This window comes from Sminthopsis crassicaudata, chromosome 4 (assembly GCF_048593235.1).
Source record: "Sminthopsis crassicaudata isolate SCR6 chromosome 4, ASM4859323v1, whole genome shotgun sequence".
Classification (NCBI taxonomy): Eukaryota; Metazoa; Chordata; class Mammalia; order Dasyuromorphia; family Dasyuridae; genus Sminthopsis; species Sminthopsis crassicaudata.
This window is the reverse complement of record NC_133620.1, coordinates 6,578,202-6,597,028: the sequence shown is the minus strand read 5'-3', so window position 1 is coordinate 6,597,028 and position 18,827 is coordinate 6,578,202. Positions and strand designations below refer to the sequence as shown.

The 18,827-nt window shown below is 36.4% G+C and overlaps 1 protein-coding gene across 12 annotated transcripts in view; it reads left to right on the top strand.

Moving 5' to 3' along the window:
- The window catches only part of LRRC7 (leucine rich repeat containing 7), a 561,937-nt gene that overhangs the window by 405,186 nt on the left and 137,924 nt on the right, over window positions 1-18,827 (top strand). For all 12 annotated transcript variants that reach the window (XR_012481825.1, XR_012481824.1, XM_074265661.1 and 9 more), the window contains one exon: window positions 2,979-3,051. Coding sequence is in view for 10 of the 12 variants with exons in the window: in XM_074265661.1 (XP_074121762.1) it covers window positions 2,979-3,051 (73 nt within the window). In the remaining 2 variants the exon portion in view is untranslated. The remainder of the gene's footprint in view (window positions 1-2,978; window positions 3,052-18,827) is intronic.

Below are 18,827 nucleotides of genomic sequence, written 5' to 3'. Positions count from 1 at the left end.
TCTCTGTCTCTCTCATTTTCAGTCTCTTCTGTCTCCTTGCTCCTTTCCTGCTGTTTACAGAAATTCTCGTGCTCCTCCAACCTTGATCCACCATTTCCTCAAGCACTTAGACTATATTTCTCTTCCCTTTCAAAGTGAATTCTGAGAGAGAAAAAAAAAAGTCATCTAGATTCATTTCCTCTACCTCTTTTCCTCTCACTTCTACGTCCCCGCCCCCGGCAGAATGAATTCTAACTTCATCTTTCAACTGAAACAGCAGCTTCCAAAGTCATCATGGATCACTTAATTTCCAAATCAGATAGCCTTATCCAAAGCCTGATCCATGTGCAAACAGGATCAGCCGCATGTCACCCCTGTCATCCTGTCGGCTGCTGGAATCATGCCAAGAATTCTTACATCCTAATAATTTTATTTAACTAAAAAATGGCTACTTTTTAAATAATCCATGGAATATCAAATATTTAAAAATCTATTATAGTCACTAGTCCCAGGACTACTCATTTCTTTGAGTCTCATTCACAAAGATGAGAATGAAGGATCAATACTATTGAGATACTTATCTTTATGAGTCAGTATGTTACAAACTCATCATCAGCTGGAAGTCAATATTTTTTTCCCCTCCCAGTAGTAATGATGGATAAATCCATTTATCTTTAACCTTCCCCTGATTATTCTCCTTCTTCCACCCACCTTGCCTTTGAGTAGTGGTAATTTATGAGGCAGCTGGTTGGTTATATGGTTCCCTTATAGACATGGGAATAGTGAAATTAAATTACCCATTCATTTTGTCTAATGAAAATCATACTCTAACAAACGGTCGGTCAGTCGTGGGATTCTCTTTTTTCAATTTCCCAATGAAATGAACTAGAGTAGAAGACCATTTTTGTCTTGAACTAACATTTCAATTGCAATAACTGCTTATGATTTAAAAGGATAGCTTCCAGATTGGATTATATTTTGTTTCTGAATAATAAATAAACTATAAAAAGAGGAATTTTTTGAAAGCCAACATTTCCCCCTTGAACTTCATCTGTTGAAACTATAAAAATGCCTCTCAGCTATCTCACAGTAAAGGTAAGGATGCTCCGCCTGCCTTGTCACTGACTAGTTATAGTCAGGGACAAACCATATTCACTAATCATCACAATCCCAGAAGGACAGGAGTATAAGAACCGACCCCCTAACACGTGATCACCAAAGGACAGTCAGTTGTGACTTCCATCTCGGCCAGATACTAAAATTTGAAGACATTAAAGATTCAAGGCAAGGCCTGCTATGTCACCTGCGTCTATTAGACACGCAGATGACAGACTGTGAGCTGACAAACTAATCATTCTCAAGCCTATCATCACTATAAATCAATTAACCAATTAATCAGTAGAAATTGCCTGCTATGAGTCCCACAGTATGTAGGTCCTGAAGGGACAGAGACAGAAATCTAAAGTCCTTGTTTGCAAAGACCTGACTTTTTTTTTGAGGGAAAACAAAAATTATACATGTAAGAGAAGGAGGGGAATAAACATTTATTAAGCATACATTATGTGCCAAGAACTATACTAAACACTTTACAAATATCCTCTAATTAATATCAATATATTAAAGCAATTGGGAAGAGGCAAGACTAATAGAGCAACCTCATGGTCTTGTGTAAAAGGTGACTCTTAAAATGATTATGAAGAAAGCTAATTGTTCTGGAATTCAGAAACATGGATATTTTCCAGGCATGAAATAAAGAATTCTTCACCTTTTTTGTGTCATTCATACCTTTGGCTGTCAGTCTGAGGAATCCTCTGTATTCTTTCTCAGTATGATGTTTTCAAATGCATAAAATAAAATCTATAAGACTACTAAGTAAACAGATCATACTGAAATAGTTATCACAACATATAAATATATATCTTTATACATACAAACATATATATATAGAGAGAGAGAGAGACAGAGAGACAGAGACAGAGAGCAAAGGAGAAAAAGGTAAGAGCTAAAATAGAGTTGTATTTGACAAAATTTGGCAACCAATTGAATTGGGAGGTGAGGGTGAACAATGATGTTTCAAAAATGATTCCAAGATTGTGAATTTAGATGACTGAAAATGTAATGAGATTCTCCCAATAAAGGAGAGTTTGGAAGAGAATGGGGTTCTAGCTAAAAAAAAAAATGAAAAGAATTCTGTTTGGGACATACTGAACTTGAAACGCCCATGGCTCATCCCTGTGGAAATAAATAGCAATATCTTAGTAGTCATTCTTCATTGATTGAAGAAATATTTGAATCCTTATAATAACAAGGGTAGTATTCAGTCCTTGAGCTCCAGAAGGTTACAGAATAGTATAGGAGAGGTTTAAACTCAAGTATGCTTTTCTTTTTTGTCACAGAAAGGAACATCAACTCAAATCTTTATAGCACTCTAGTTCCATATGTTTTACCCAGGACTTCCATTAAATTGAATGGATTCTTTAAATCTAGAAATACCTCCAAGTGTGTTAAGCCCTCCCTCAGGAGGGTCTTTGCCTCACAGAATATTGAGCTTTCTTCAGGACTCATCTTGACAACCACCTTGGCTCCTTGTATATAATAAGCATTTAATAACTTAATGTTGTTATTGTTCAACCATTTCAATTGTGTCTGACTCTATGGATTTTCTTGGCAAAGATGCTGAATTGGTTTGCCATTTCCTTCTCCAGCTCATTTTACAGATAAGGAAACTGAGGCACACAGGGCTAAATCACTTGCCTAAAGTCACACAGCTAGTAAATATTTGAGGCCAGATTTGAACTCACAAAAATGAAACTCCCTGTTTTCAGATCCAGCACTCCATCTACTGGGCCATCTAAAATTCTCTGTGTGTGTTCATTTAAGAAGCCAATATTAATGATTTGTGATATGTGTTCATAACAAGTGATTCCTTTTGTTTTTAGGAGAGTTTAATATTACAAATCTGTTTTTATATATTAACAATCATGCTTCTCTCTTTCTAGGGCTGTTGAAAAAACTAACCACTCTAAAAGTAGATGACAATCAACTTACTGTGTTACCCAATGCAATTGGAAAGTAAGTACCAATGCATCAAACGCATCCATATCCCTAAAGCTAAAAATGAATGCATTTTTAACAAAATCATTTATTGAAATTTTCAACAAAAGACTTATTGAAACTTTAAATGATTTAAATTTAATTCTATATCAAGATATCCTTTCACTATCTTAATTCAATGATTTGATGATTTGAAAAAAGCAACATGGATGCTTGATAAATTATACTTTTTCTTACCAGTCTTTTAAAGAGTCCATTAGTCTTTTGTTCTTGAAATTGCTTGCCTTGAAATTCAAGGAAAATTTCAAAATTAAATGCTAACTTATTCTGGCATGTAGCTTTGTAGCCTACAGATGAGTAAAAAGTATTTTCCACACATTTACTCTAACTAATAAAAGTTAAGAATAAATTAATTTGTTTCAACTAAAACTTTAAATGTTTTGGTAATGAAGATGAATCTACAGAATTATATGAAAGGAATAATTTTATTTGAAAACTATACTTGAGAGTAGATTAAAAACAAGATCTTGTTCTTATGTCTTATTCCAAGAGAACATAAGTATTGGCAAGAAGGGAGAAATTCCTTGCTATTTTTTGCATTTATTTTCTCTGCCTTGGAAAATACTCAGCTCCAATATGGCTAATGGAGAATTTATACTTAAAATAAGTAAGGTGATAATAAGAGAGGATCTAGATGTACCTTGTGGATGTAGAGCATTTGGGCCAGATGAACTCCATCCACAGGAACTGAAAATACAGGTGAGCAGGGATGGATGCCGAGTAGTCGAAGGGACAGATGATGCTACAATGCTATATTCAGTTACAAACCTAGATTATGGGGATCCCTGAAAGCATAAACTGGCTTAGAAATGCACATGTTAGCATTATCTATGTTGTGTTGAATTTGTATTTATTTTGCAAAATGTTTCCCAATGACATTTCAATCTGAATTTCAACATCTTTGTTGCTTCTGATTCAATGGAGAATGGAGAATGGAAAGGTATCAGAAACTGAGAAGAGAAAACCGCTTGCTTTTCAGAAAAGAAAACAGATCCAACAAGTCAACTTCAATTTCAGGCAAAAATCCTAGGCTGCATTATTAAATTAGAAAATTGATGATTTTACTATTGATTTTGTTGAATTGTCATGCTTCAGCTTTTAGAAAGGTAGGAAAAACCTTCTCTCTTCTTTACTATCATTATGTTGTCTGCCAAACATTGCATTTATCCCTACAATTACTTAAGTCATCTTTAGTGATTCTTGAGGATGTAGGGATAGCATGTCAATAGTCTGCTTTCACTTGAGAAAAACTCAAAGCAAAACAATTTCATGAATCTGTGGCATTTTTCTATTTTTATGCTTGTAAAAATTCTTAGACACTATTGTAATTCTTTTCACTAACTCTTAAAGGAAAAAAGAATCATTTGCCATACATCAGTTCAGTCACTAAAGTTATTTTCGTAAGCTAAGGTCTGACTATGGCACACCCAACTCAGTAAACTTTATTGGCTCCTGTCACCTCCAGGAGCAAAGATAAAATCCTCTTTTTGGCATTCAGAGCACCTCCTATCTTTCCAATCTTTTTATACCTTACTCCCTATCACGTCCTCTTTTATCCAGTGACACACACGTGGCTGGGTTATCTGTTGGCTCTGGGTATTCCCTTTGGCTGTCCCTGTGCCTGGCATGATCTGCCTCCTTGACTCTACTTCCTGACTTCCCTGACTTCTTTTAAGCCTTTCTTCACCCTTCTCAATTGTGTTGCCTTCCACCTATGAATTATTTCCTATTTATCCTATACATAGCTTACTTTCTATATATTTATTTGTATATTGTCTCCTCTGTTAGATCGTACATTCCTTGAGGACTGGCACTGTTTTTGGTCTATTTTTGTATCCCTAGTGTTAAATACAAAGTCTGATATAATAGGCACTTTTAAAAATGTATATTGATTGAGTTGATAAAGTGTTTGATATTTTTCCTGCTTATAGTTGCATTTGAAATAGAAATTAATTACCTTAGTCCCCAAAAGAAGTTAGAGAAAATTGGTGCCTTAAAAATAGAAAAAGTCAAATGATTTTCATAATAAGAGCTAAAATCGTGAATAATAAGAGGAGTGTGATTGTGGACCCCGTTAATAAAAATCGGTCAAACCTACAGAATATATACATATATATATATATATATATATATATATATATATATATATATATATATATATATATATATATATATATATAGAGAGAGAGAGAGAGAGAGAGAGAGAGAGAGAGAGAGAGAGAGAAATATAAATATCTCAGCATGGTATGTTAGATACATATACTATGGAAATTACAATTATTTCTATTTTAAAATATACACAAAAATAGAAATTGAAAATGATGAGATAAAGGTGAAATTCTCTTTGTATACTAGAGATTACAAAGAGCCACAAAAATTCTGTGCTTGGTCCTATACTTTATGAAATTTGGCAACTGTGAAGAATGGATCGCAGAGGGGAGAGATGAGGCAAGAAGCCCAATCAAAAGGCTATTATCATAATTCAATTTGTTTATGGATGTCTTTAAGATGTCTGTGGGACATTTAATTTGAGAGATCAAAAAGAGAATTGGAGATACAGGACTGTGGATAAGAAGTAGGTAGTCTTTGCAGTCTTTTGTGAAATCAGCCTGCTCATCGTTTTTTTATAGAACAATAATATTCCATTAATTCACATGTCACAGCTTATTCAGTCATCACCCGACTGATGGCCATCCACTCAATTGGAATTATAGGCGGTGGAGATGAAGGAGATGATGGTGGCAGAAAGCACCTGAGCGAGAGCAGATTTGGATGGAGGGAGAAGGGGATCTCAGTGAAGAGTCTCAATTCTTTCAGTACAATATGAGACATGAATAGGGAGTAAGGGGGTGAAGGGAGCCTTGAGAGTTTTGAGGAGGGAGTAAAGGGTTTAGAAGAGCTACTGTGGTGAGTGGGACAGTGAGTGTTAATTAGTGAGATATAGGACTGCCTAAAAGCATTTAGGATTAGGATTTATAGTGTAAATTGTAGGTGACCCAGTCAGTTACCAGTTTTGTTCATCATAATTCCACATCTCTCAAATAAGCCCTTTTCTCTATGGAAATTCAGGTCTAGTTCAGAGGTACATCATGGCTCCTATTGCAACATGCTTCTAATGGCTCTATTTCCCCCAACCCTTCCCCAATCCATTTTCTTTAAATGTTTCCCTAAAACACAAATCTGTCCATATCACCATTGTACTCACATATTTACAAAGGCTTCTTTTGCTTTTAGGATAAAAATATAAAATCTTCAGCTCTCCATCATCTGGGGCCCATCTGCTTTTGCAGTCTATTAACTAATAGTTTAGCTCTAAGGCTGGAGGTAAAATTGAATTCCCATTTTCAGTGACAAAAGTGTTTTTAAAATGATGAATGCTGTTATTTATTAAATGCATTATTAAAAACATTGCTTTTCAGAACTAAGTCTACCAAAACTCTACAAAATTTTCATTTTTTTACTCAGATTGTTTCAATTTCTGAGAAGTGCCCTTGGTGGATATTTTTTTTAGATTGCTGATGATTTTCTCCATTCCTCAGAACTGGACGGGATCCCCTAGGTTTTATATTAAATAACTTGTTCCATTGGTTATTGCTTGTCACTGAATCTTAATTAGTTCCCAAGAGACATGTAGCTGCTCTGGAAATCGAAAGTGCTACATCATGGTAGTCAACTCATACATTTGCAGTTTGTTTTTGAGTGATTAATGGTGATGGCTGAATTGATGACATTAGCAGCTCTTGAGGCAAAGTATTTTTGGTAGGAAAATATATATAATCTGTTGTGTAAACATAATGAGAGGAACTAAGCAAAAGATTTTCCCTTTCTTGTATCAAGCTCAATATTCCCTGGACCCATGTTATGTCAAGACATCCTCATGAAAAGTGAAGAATTCATTTGGTTATATAGATGTTTAAACTACTTGGAGGCAATCAGATAGTTTATTTTGAAATGTTAAATTCATGTTGTTAATTCTGTGACAGAGTTCTAAATGCTCAGATGAACAAAAATGTCCTTGTCTGTATTTATATGTTGGACACTGTGTAGACAGTGTAGACAAAGTGTACACAGTGTAGACACTGTGTAGACTTTGTGAGAGGTTTTTTTTTAAGTTTTCAGTGAGTTGTTCTGGCATAAGCATGTAAACCCAACTGTGCATAAAACATTTTTTTCTTTCTTCTCTTCCTTCCCTCCTTCCTTCTTTTTGCAAGGCAGATAGGATTAACTGATTTGTCCAGAAATCCAATATATGTATACATATTTTTATAATTACCTTCCTGCACAAGAAAAATCAGATCAAAGAGGAAAAAAATGAGAAAGAAAACAAAATGCAGGAAAACGACAACCAAAAGGTGAAAATGCTATGCTGTGATCCACAGTCATTTCCCACAGTCCTCTCTGAATGTAGATGGCTCTCTTCATCACATCATCATTGGAACTGGTCTCAATCATCTCATTGCCCAATATTTTTCTTAAAAAGCTATCTCCAATGGCTGAGCAAACAAGCTTCACTACTGGAGTTGAATATTTCTTAGTCATGTTCAATGCAGCTTTATAGAAAAATAGAAAACACGAAATGTCTAAATTTTTAATTAGTATGACAAAAATACTCATTTAAATTTTACATACATTAATGGTTTCTGAAACTTGCTATCATTGAAATCCCCAAATCACAGATTGTTCAAGTCAGAAGGTGGCCCAGAAGTCACCACACCCAACCTCTACTTTATAATCTTCTCTGTGACAAACTCAGAAGCATTCAAGGTGCCTGTTTTATAAGAAGACTTCAATTGTGGTGGAACCCCCATTGTTTTAAATAACTGAAGACAGCTACTCTGTCTCCTTTAAATCTTGTCTTCTCTGGGTTACTTCTCTCCATTCATCAGCTGAATCTTGCAGGACCATGATTTCCTGATTTCATCATTCTAGTCAACCTCTAGCCCTATCAAAGGAAGGAAGAAAAGGAGAGAGGAAGGGGAGGAGGGAAGGAAGAAGGGAAGAATAGAGGGAAAGAGGGAAGGCGGAAAGGAAAGATGGAGGGGAGAAGGAAAGGATGGAGGAGAAGAGGGAAAAAGGAAGGGAGGAGCTCCAGAATTATGTTTGGATAATTGGTACTCGCCCCATCCCTACTATATTATAGTATCATCATTCCAGCTTTCTTTTTTTATTCCTCTTATATTTACTCATTCTTCCTAAGGATCCTTCAGGACAGTGACCCACCAGGGAAAACATTGCCCTCGACTCCAGTCTGGCCCCTTTCCTGTGCATCCTCCACACAACTTCAAAAATGACATTGATAAAGCACCATGTTATTCCCAAACTCAAAAATGGTTACTGTCTTCCTCTTGCTTCTGGGATAAAAGGCCAACTTCTCTGGCTTTTAAAGCCCCCAGAATGTGTCTCCCATTTGTGGTACCCATTCCTCTCCTTCCTTCTATGGAAGGACCACACTGCTCTACTGTCTGTTCCTCATACAGAATCATCCTAGCTTCCAGCTCGGTGCCTTTGCCCAGGCTGTCTGGCCCTATTTTGGGCAGCTTTCTTCCTCCTCGACTCTTTCTCATAGAATCTTTGGTTTTCTCAAAGCTCAGATCCAGAACCACTTCCTGTAGTAAACCCATCTTCATTTCCCCCAGAAAGCACTTTGTATATATTTCACATTTTTCTGTGTATTTGTTGTTTCCAGGAGCATTCTATGGGATCCTTGAGGGCAGGAACATTTTAGGAGAGTTGTCTCCAACCTGGTTGCTCTAGTTGTCAGTGCCATCCCCCTGCAAGCACAAGGTTAAGGCAGCCATGACTGGTTATGTGGAATAAGGGAGAGGGAGGATAATTCCAAGATTGCAAACTTGGATGACATGAAGGATGGTGGTATCCTTAACTAAACTGGGAAAGTTAAGGAGGGAGGGAGTTTGAAAGGAAGGGTAATGATTTTCATTAATGATTTTTGTTTTTCCATTTGAGAAGCCTGTGGAAAATTCCATTTGAAATATTCAACAGACAATTGGAGATATGAGACTGCAGCTTAGAAAAGACAATACAGAGTTGTGAGTAATCCACATGAAGCTCATCATTAAGCCCATGGGAGTTGATGAGCTCATCAAGTGAGAAAATAGAAAATAAAAAAAGAACCAGGAGGGAGCCTGACAGTCTGTACTCCCAGTGTTTAGTTTTTTGTCTGTGCCTTCTTAAAACCAATAATGCCTTCGAAATTCTGGCAAGTAACTTTTCCCAACAATGAATGCCCAAACATGGAGTCCTCAAGTTGGGAACTTTGACATGAATTATTTTAAGCATATTTTTTAAATAATATACTACTAATTAATTACCTAACATTTATTAAGTACTTACTATGTGCCAGATAATGCACTAAGCATTGGAGATACAAAGAAATACAAAAGACAGCCCCTGTTTTCAAGGAGCTCTTGGTCTAAAGCCCCCCAGACTACGTTTTCTAGTTTTCAGGAAGTCTTTACCTTCTTGTTGTGCCCCTTAACTTTGCATTCAAGGCCCTCCACCATAAACAATTAAGCAAACATTCCTTAGGTACCTACTATGGGCAAGGTTTCCTCTCAGACCATAGGGATAGAAAGATGATAATGAAACAGACCCCGCCCTCAATGACTATATGTTCTACTAGGGGTGGCGATGAACACCAATAATTAGAAGAATGAGATAATACCATTCACTGGCTTTCTAAGAGATGATTTCTCAAAGAAAGAAAAAGGATTCTTCAAGGAAGAGATGAAAAGGAAAATGGATTCTAGACTTGGAAAACATCTGGTACAAATGCCCATGGCTGTGAAATGGACTAATGTAGTAGACAGTCAGGAAGTACCAGAACGTGGTACACGTCAAAGGGAGCCCCACGGCAAAAGGTTGGAAAGGGAAGTCGCAACCAGACACTGGAAGTCCCTAAGTGCTGGTTATTTTGAACTTGTTCTGACCTTTCTACTCTGACCACTTTGAAACACTTCTGCCTCCTCTCGGTTCCACCCTTCCTGCCCGCTGTCTTTTCTTCCTTTTTCCTTTCTCATTACTGGTCTCTTCTCATACCATGTCCCTTCCACTGTCCCTTCATCACAGCCCAGAGATTGTCTTTCATTTTTTCATACTTAGACAAAACAAACCCATTTTTCAACATTGAGCTTAATTTCTCTTTTTAGTGAAGTCTTTCCAACTCTCTGCAATCCATAATTCTCTTGCCTTCTAATGAACTCTTGCAGCATTCATTTGATCATTCATACTATTAACGGGACTTTTTAAAACTCACATGCAAACATGTATATTTATCATATATGTGTACAATGGTTAGATTATATATATATGTATATATGTATTATAAAAATATGTAGGAAAATAAAATGAGAGAGAATGAGGAGTAGAGAATGACCTAGTTTAGGAGACTAAACATTGCTAAAAATATTGTAGTTTCATCTACATATTCTAGTTGTCTAGTTTTTAAATTCTCTATCATATGCTAATTTAAATTAAATTTAATTTAAATTTAAATATTTCTATCATTTGCTAATATTCCAAGCACAACCAATATTTAGGGCAAAGTCCAGTATTAGGAGTAGCTGGGGCTAAAGCCATGTTGCACATTACCTTGAGAATTTTGAATTTGGGAAGCTAACCTCTTGTTCGATCTGATTAGATTATCATTATTACCTTGGACTTTGACTAATAAAGATTACATACTAGGAACAAAAAAGATGCTAATTCTAGCATTTTCTCTTTTTTCTTGTTCTCCTGGTCCTTAGTACTCCTTTCAATCTATAGTTCCTTTACAGGAATCTTAAGCCAACTGTCCATTTTGGGAGAATTGATTTAGTTAAAATTAGGTAATATAATCCATAAATAGCCTTAACAGATACATACAAACCATGAACTGAAAGTTGTTATATTCCATCCTAGCATCACCTTGCTTACTGAATATGACTTGGAAATATATGATATAAAGATCAGATGAGGGCAGCAGTGTCAATAAGTATTTTAGATATTATTAAAGCTTAATTTCCATATATACATATATATATATATATATTTATCTATACAAATATATATATTTAGCTATACAAATATATATATATATATATTTAGCTATACAAATATATATATTTAGCTATACAAATATATATATATTTGTATAGATAAATCTATACAATATGTATGCATATATATGTGTGTGTGCGTATATGGAGAGATAGAGTTTCCTTGCATTTCAATCAATGACATTTGAATCAATGAACTGTCTTGTAAAGAGCTGAAACTGAGTTGATGCACTGAGGTCGGATAATTGAGCACTTGAGGATAATTACCAATTTGACAATATTCTATAAGAATATGCTTGGAAAATGGCCCTTCCCACTATCCTGTGCTGGCCCAATCGTTTGGTGTATACAGAGAATTGTGGGAGGGACTAGGGGGTGGAGTGAGACGAGCCAGAGTCTCTTCTGGGTGGGAGACGAAGAGATGAGGTCGCAGAGATCCTGCATCCATCCCCTTGACTTCTACCGCTAAAGACCAAGAATAAAGACTTTTGCTTATCCTGACTCCGACTGATCCGAAGGTATCCAGGGTGCTAACGTGATCACATTATCTTGTGGACCACCCCAGGCATTCCAACACTCTACTTTGTTGACCACTGGTCTAAACCATTTCTTTATCATTTCCACATAATTTGCCTTGGAACTTCTTATATTTTATTGAATGTTTATCTTTTTTATTATTGGCTGCCTTTCCACATGACGCATGTTTTCTTCCTGATTGTATTGTGAACTCTGGCAGACAATATATGTTTCTTCTTGCATCTTCCTCCAGGTGCCTCCCACATGGCAGCTAGCATTTCTCTAGAGCTTTAAGATTTTAAAAGCACTTTGTTCACAACCATCTCATTTGATCCTCACAGTTAGGTACTTCAGATATTATCGTCCCCGTTTTATAGATGAGGCAACTAAGACTCAGAGAGCTTAAATGACAGCTGCAGCCATATAGTCTGTGAGTATCAGAAGACCAGTCCCAGCTAGGGCTCTCCTGACCCTAAGCCCAGCATTCTTTTCATAGACCATGCTGCCATTGAGTCGGTGTTCATTCAAGTGTTTTGATTATTAATATGGGTTGACATGAGGTTTGAAATAATGTGAATAGTTTTCTATCCATTTTTAAAGGTCACTTCACAAATGGAATTAAGGACAATAAATCCAAGTATTTGAACTTCAGAGATCTGTATCTCCAAATCATTATAGCCATCTCCTTATTTGACCACACCCTGGTAACTGTTATTAAATAGTGGAGCCACATTATTTTGTTACCAAATCAACATTGCAGGAAACATCAGACTAAATATGTGGTGGCTTTATTAAATTCATTATGTAACAGTAATCTCACAGAAATCATTGGGTTTAAATTATTGAAGAAAGTTAGTAACTCAAATGAGATTTGAGCATCATAAATGAATGTGATTTCTCCTGAGGCATAGGATAATCCTTAGGATTAATTATTTAAACCCTGGGATACATTGTCAAAACAAGTATGGATAATGGTTATACTATATTTTAGATATTTTTCAAGGTCCTGAATTTCCCTCTCCTACCCCCATATTTTAGTTCATGACTACAGCATGTAAATGGTAAAATGATATTTTTAACAGCTCTAGTGTTGGAGGTAGACATGATTTCTCGACACACAAGCGCTTAGAGTGGGAAGACAAGTAGTCTAGGCCACCTCCTTGAGTCCAAAGTATCATCCTGATGTGAAGCTTAGCACCCTGTGTGCTTGGAGATTACACCAGAAGACTGTCTTAAAAGACCATCGTTTGAATGTTGGAGGGGGTGTGGGAAAACTGGGACACTGATGCATTGTTGGTGGAGTTGTGAAAGAATCCAACCATTCTGGAGAGCAATCTGGAATTATGCCCAGAAAGTTATAAAAATGTGCATACCCTTTGACCCAGCCATACTACTACTGGGCTTATACCCCAAGGAACTACTAAAGAAGGGAAAGGGACCTGTATGTGCCAAAATGTTTGTGGCAGCCCTTTTCATAGTGGCTAGAAGCTGGAAGATGAATGGATGTCCATCAATTGGAGAATGGTTGGGTAAATTATGGTATATGAATGTTATGGAATATTATTGTTCTATAAGAAATGACCAGCAGGAGGAATATAGAGAGGCTTGGAGAGACTTACATCAACTGATCCTGAGTGAAACGAGCAGAACCAGAAGATCATTATACACTTCAACAACAATACTGTATGAGGATGTATGCTGATGGAAGTGGATTTCTTCAACATAGAGAAGAGCTAATCCAATTCCAATTGATTAATGATGGACAGAACCAGCTACATCCAGAAAAGGAACACTGGGAAATGAATGTAAACTGTTACTTTTACCTTCTGAATCCAATTCTTCCTGTGCAACAAAAAATTCGGTTCTACACACATATATTGTATCTAGAATATACTGTAATATATTTAACATATATAAGACTGCTTGCCATCAGGGGGAGGGGGTTGGGGGAGGAAGGGAAAAAATCTGAATAGAAGTAAGTGCAAGGGATAATGTTGTGGAGAATTACCCATGCATATGTACTGTCAAAAAAATGTTATAATTATAAAATAAAATAAAAATTTAAAAAAAAAAGACCATCGTTAATTAATAAATCCTTTGACCATTTACCTGAGATTGAAGTGAATCCCTCCCTAGCTGCAGTTCCAAAGAAGAAGAGGTTTAGAATGCCATATTGGGTTCCTTTCAGGTGGCAAAAGACCTGGTGCTGATTCTATTCCAAATTTACAAGGTGGTAGGTTCTTTGCTCATCCAAAAACTGACTGTAATTTTCCAGATTATATGGCAAATGGATTATGACCCAGGAGTCCAAGGCTGACTCCATTGTCCATCTCTATAAAGGTAAAAGGAATAAATTGCACTGTGATAATCATGGAGGAGTCTCTTTCTTGGTTGTTATTTTGCAAGATTTTTGCCAGAATTCCCCTTAATAGGCTGACCTTATACCTGGAAGAAGATGATCTATCTGAAAGCCAGTGTAGCATTAGAAAGGGCCAAGTAAAGGTTGATATGGTCTTTACTGCCTGACAACGCCAAGAGAAATGCCAGGGGTAGAGCAGGGATCCATACACAATGGTTGTAGCCTTGACCAAAGCCTTTGATACTGTTTTTGGAGGTCATGGAAAATTATGTCAAAATTTGGCTTTGAGAGTTCATTAGTATTATCTATCAATTTCACCATGGCCCACTTGCCCAGGCTCTGGCTAATGGATGGTGCTTTCATGCTTTCCCTGTCACCAATGGACTGTGTGCTTGCTCCCATGCTTTTTAGCATGATCTTTTCCGCCATGTTGTCAAACAGTTTCAGTGAGGATGAACACAGCACCAAGGTCAGCGACGGCACAAATGGTAAATTCAATTGAAAGGGCTAACATGGAGGGAATGTCGGGGCATGCTGTTTTGCACTCCAAGCAGTCTCTGAAGCTGAGATGCAATAAAGTATGGATCAGTTCTCTGCTATTTGCACTAATTTTGGCCTGACAACACTAAGACCCAGGTGTTCCATCATCCATCCACCCTCTGTGGAACCAGCAGTTCCAGCAAATGGAGAAGTTTTGAATGCTGTGGATAAGTTCACTCACCTTAGCAATGTACTCTCCAGGAACGTCCATATTAATAACGCGGTTGACGCCACGTTGCCAGAGCTTGCTCAGTGTTTGGGAGGCTCCAAAGGAAAGTGTGTAAGAAGAGAGATATTAGACTGACTACCAAACTGAAAGTATATGGAGCCACTTGCTGTCCTAAACCTGAGAAACCCAGACACTATGTTAGCACCAAGCCAGGAAGATGTTCCATTTTATTTGTCTTGGGAAGATTTGAAGATCACCTGGTAAGATAAGATACCAAACACTGAGTCCTTTCTCAAACTAAACTTCCAAGCAGAGAGCAGAACTCCATTGGGTTGGCCACATCATTCAAATGCCAAATGTACTCTTGCCAAAAGGACTATTTGATGGAGAGCTCAACACAAAGCAAGCACTCGTGTGATAGTCAAAAAATGATACAAAGAATGTGCCAAAATGTTTGTGGCAGCTCTTTTCATAGTGGCTAGAAACTGGAAGATGAATGGATGTCCACCAATTGGAGAGTGGTTGGGTAAATTGTGGTATATGAAGGTTATGGAATATTATTGCTCTGTAAGAAATGACCAGCAGGAGGAATACAGAGAGGCCTGGAGAGACTTAAATCAACTGATGCTGAGTGGAATGAGCAGAACCATGAGATCACTGTATACTTCAACAACAATACTGTATGGGGATGTATTCTGATGGAAGTGGAAATCTTCAGCATAAAGAAGATCCAACTCACTTCCAGTGGATCAATAATGGACAGAAACAACTACACCCAGAGAAGGAACACTGTAAAGTGAATGTAAATTGTTAGCACTACTGTCTATCTACCCAGGTTACTTATACCTTCGGAATCCAATACTTAATGTGCAACAAGAAAATGGTATTTACACACATATATTGTATCTAGGTTATACTGTAACACATGGAAAATGTATGGGATTACCTGTCATCGGGGGGAGGTAATGGAGGGAGGGGGGATAATTTGGAAAAATGAATACAAGGGATAATATTATTTAAAAAAATAAAATAAAATTCTAAAAAAATTGATACAAAGAAACTCTCAAAGTTTCTGTTAATAATTTTGGAATTAATTGAACGGCATGGGAAACACTGGGATCACCCAGCTCTGACTTCTTTGTCAGAGAAGGCTCTGTGCTCTATAAGTAAAGCAGAATTGAAGTAGCTCCAAAGCAACGTGAGCTTCACAAATCCATCACTCCAAATGTTCATAGGGACTATTTGTGCCCAACCTGTGGTAGAGCATTCCAGGGTCACGTTGATCTGATCAGCCACAGTTAGATTCCCTTAATTCTAGCCTAGCAATGTCATTTTAATCCTCTTCAAGAACAAAGGACAACCAACCAACCAACCAGAAGACCACAGATCCTGCTGATTTTTCCCCAAAGATGGTTCAGTATCAAGTCAGCACAATTTGGAGAGCATCAGATATTAGAAAGAAAAGAGTCTTTTTTTTCTTCATAGCCCCAAAGTTTAGCACAGGGATACAAAAGACAAAACATTGTGCCTTCAAGCAACCATGTTCTAATGGAGGAGACCATTGTTTACAAGCAGATTATGCTCATAACAATTTTATAGGCTTGAGAAAGAAATCATATGAGTTTGTTGTTATGTTTCCATTTCGTTACCTTTGATGTTAGTAATGTAAAACTACACTTTGTAGGGATAGTTTCTCCCTCCAGTTATTTAATATCTTCTCTTCTTTCCGTTGGCTTAAATTTGTTCTCTCAGAGTTTCCAAAATGGTATTGCCTCCAGTAGAGCTACATTCCTTGCACATTTGGATTTCTCCAGCTGTTCTTACTTTATCTTCTTAAACTCCTTTCCTTTTCCTTATTATATCACAGTAAGGACAAAAATGCTAAAATCTAATTGTAGTTGTTGCCCAGTCGTTAATTATTAAAATAGATCATTATGGAAACACGAGGGAGGTGTTCCATCTGAAGGAGAGAGGGACTTTATTTCTAAATGCTCATAGAATGAACTAGCTTGGTTGGGTGCTTGTCTAGATTTCTTTACATGTAGTTTTCTCTACGTCACAGCTTTGCAATGTGATCTTGCTTATTATCTTCTACCACCATCCTCTGTAGGTTTTACATATGAATTTATACTGTAAACTGGTTTTGCCCTTCATTGCTGGATATTGACATGGCAAAGAAATCAAGTGCTTGCTGGCTAAACTAGTTTGGGGGCTCTTTAGCCTCCTTATTGTGACCATTGCTCTAAAGCAATTAAAATTCTTGAAGGACATGGTAATAGAGTCAGTGACTTTTTGTATATTCATTTCTAATTTTTTTTCCAATGGCTTAATTTTTTGTTAGTAGGTAAGGTTGAAAAGTTTTAATTGCATAGAGTTTACATAAGTAAAAAAAAAAGAATAAAATAACTGCTATGCCGTACTGAGGTCTGTTATAGTTGGGTAATTAATAGAAAGAGAAAGCACAGCTTTAGGAAAAGGATGCCCGTAAAGAGACTAAAGGACAAAAAACTTGTAGAAGTTTGTTCAGTTTGTGAGAAAATGTCTAACTTGTTAAATAAAGATCTTGTGTCAAGGATTTAAAATTTTATGGAGAAAGTTAGAATATATTATTATTACTAATAGTAGTATTCTATTAGAGATAACTAAGTTGTAGCTGATACGTTAAGCATGCTAATATTCATCCTATAAATCACATTTATAATTATGAAATTCTTGTTTTCATAAAGTGAAAACATAAACCTCAAAATTTTGCTTTTGCCAATGTTTTCAATGTCATCTCTATATTTAAATAGCATGGTAAAGTTCAGATATCTAGAACTCCCTCCTGGATACTCTCTTCTAAGGTACCATCAACTATTTTCTTATTCTTTGGTCCAACCTTTCACCTAATCCCATATCTATCTGACTCTACTATTTTCTGGCCCAGAGATGTCAAACAACTATTTACAACTCACATTGGAACACATATTCCCCCCAAAACCCATAAGATTAAAAGCAATTGGAAAATATTTGACAAAATAAATAAAAATTCAATAGAATACAGATAATGTTCATGTGTGGCTTATTAAGTCAATAGGCAGCATGCAAGAATCCTTATGTATAATTTAGTGGCCTCTATTTCTATTTGAGTTTGACACCATTGATCTAACATGCATCTCTAGCTTTTCCCACAAAGAATAGCTCCTGACACTGGGAAGTGAATGTAAATTGTTAGCACTACTGTCTATCTACCCAGGTTACTTACACCTTCGGAATCTAATACTTAACATGCAACAAGAAAATGGGATTTACACACATATATTGTATCCAGGTTATACTGTAACACATGGAAAATGTATGGGATTGCCTGTCATCGGGGGGAGGGAGTAGAGGGAGGGAGGGGATAATTTGGAAAAATGAATACAAGGGATAATGTTATTTAAAAAATTACTCATGCATATATACTGACAAAAAATTTATAATTATAAAATAAAAAAAAGAATAGCTCCTGGCATGTTTTCAAACACTTTGTTAGAATATAGGTAAGCTATATCTGCAGCATTGCAATGACCTATCATAGTTTTAATGCCATCCAAAAAGGAAGTGAGATTGGTCTGCTGTGACATATATATATATTTATATTACTGCATTCAATAATTTTCAAAATAGTAACAATATCCCATGATCCCTTCAAGATATCTTAGAATTTTGCCTATAACTGAAGTTAAATCGCCCAGCAGATTTACAGCAGACTACATTCTTTTCCCACATTTGAATTTGCTCTTCTCCAATCCCACTGGACCTTTTCCTATTCTCCAGGATCTTTCATTGATAGTACCTAAGCAATTGTATCTTCCAGTTGTTGAGTAGTTGTTTTTTTAAATAGGCATGTTACCTGTACTTTGTACATGGTACAAATCTGAAGTAATGTTTTATGGCTAGCACCTTTATTAAATTTTCTATCTATTGTCCACTATAAATATTGTTCTTCCCTCATCATAACTACTGTTTATATTGGAAATCAACAAGCCGTTTTTCCACCTCTTCCATCCTTTTTGGTTTAAAGACCATATTATAGGTTTGCAAGACACCCAGGAAATATATTTTCATTATCTCT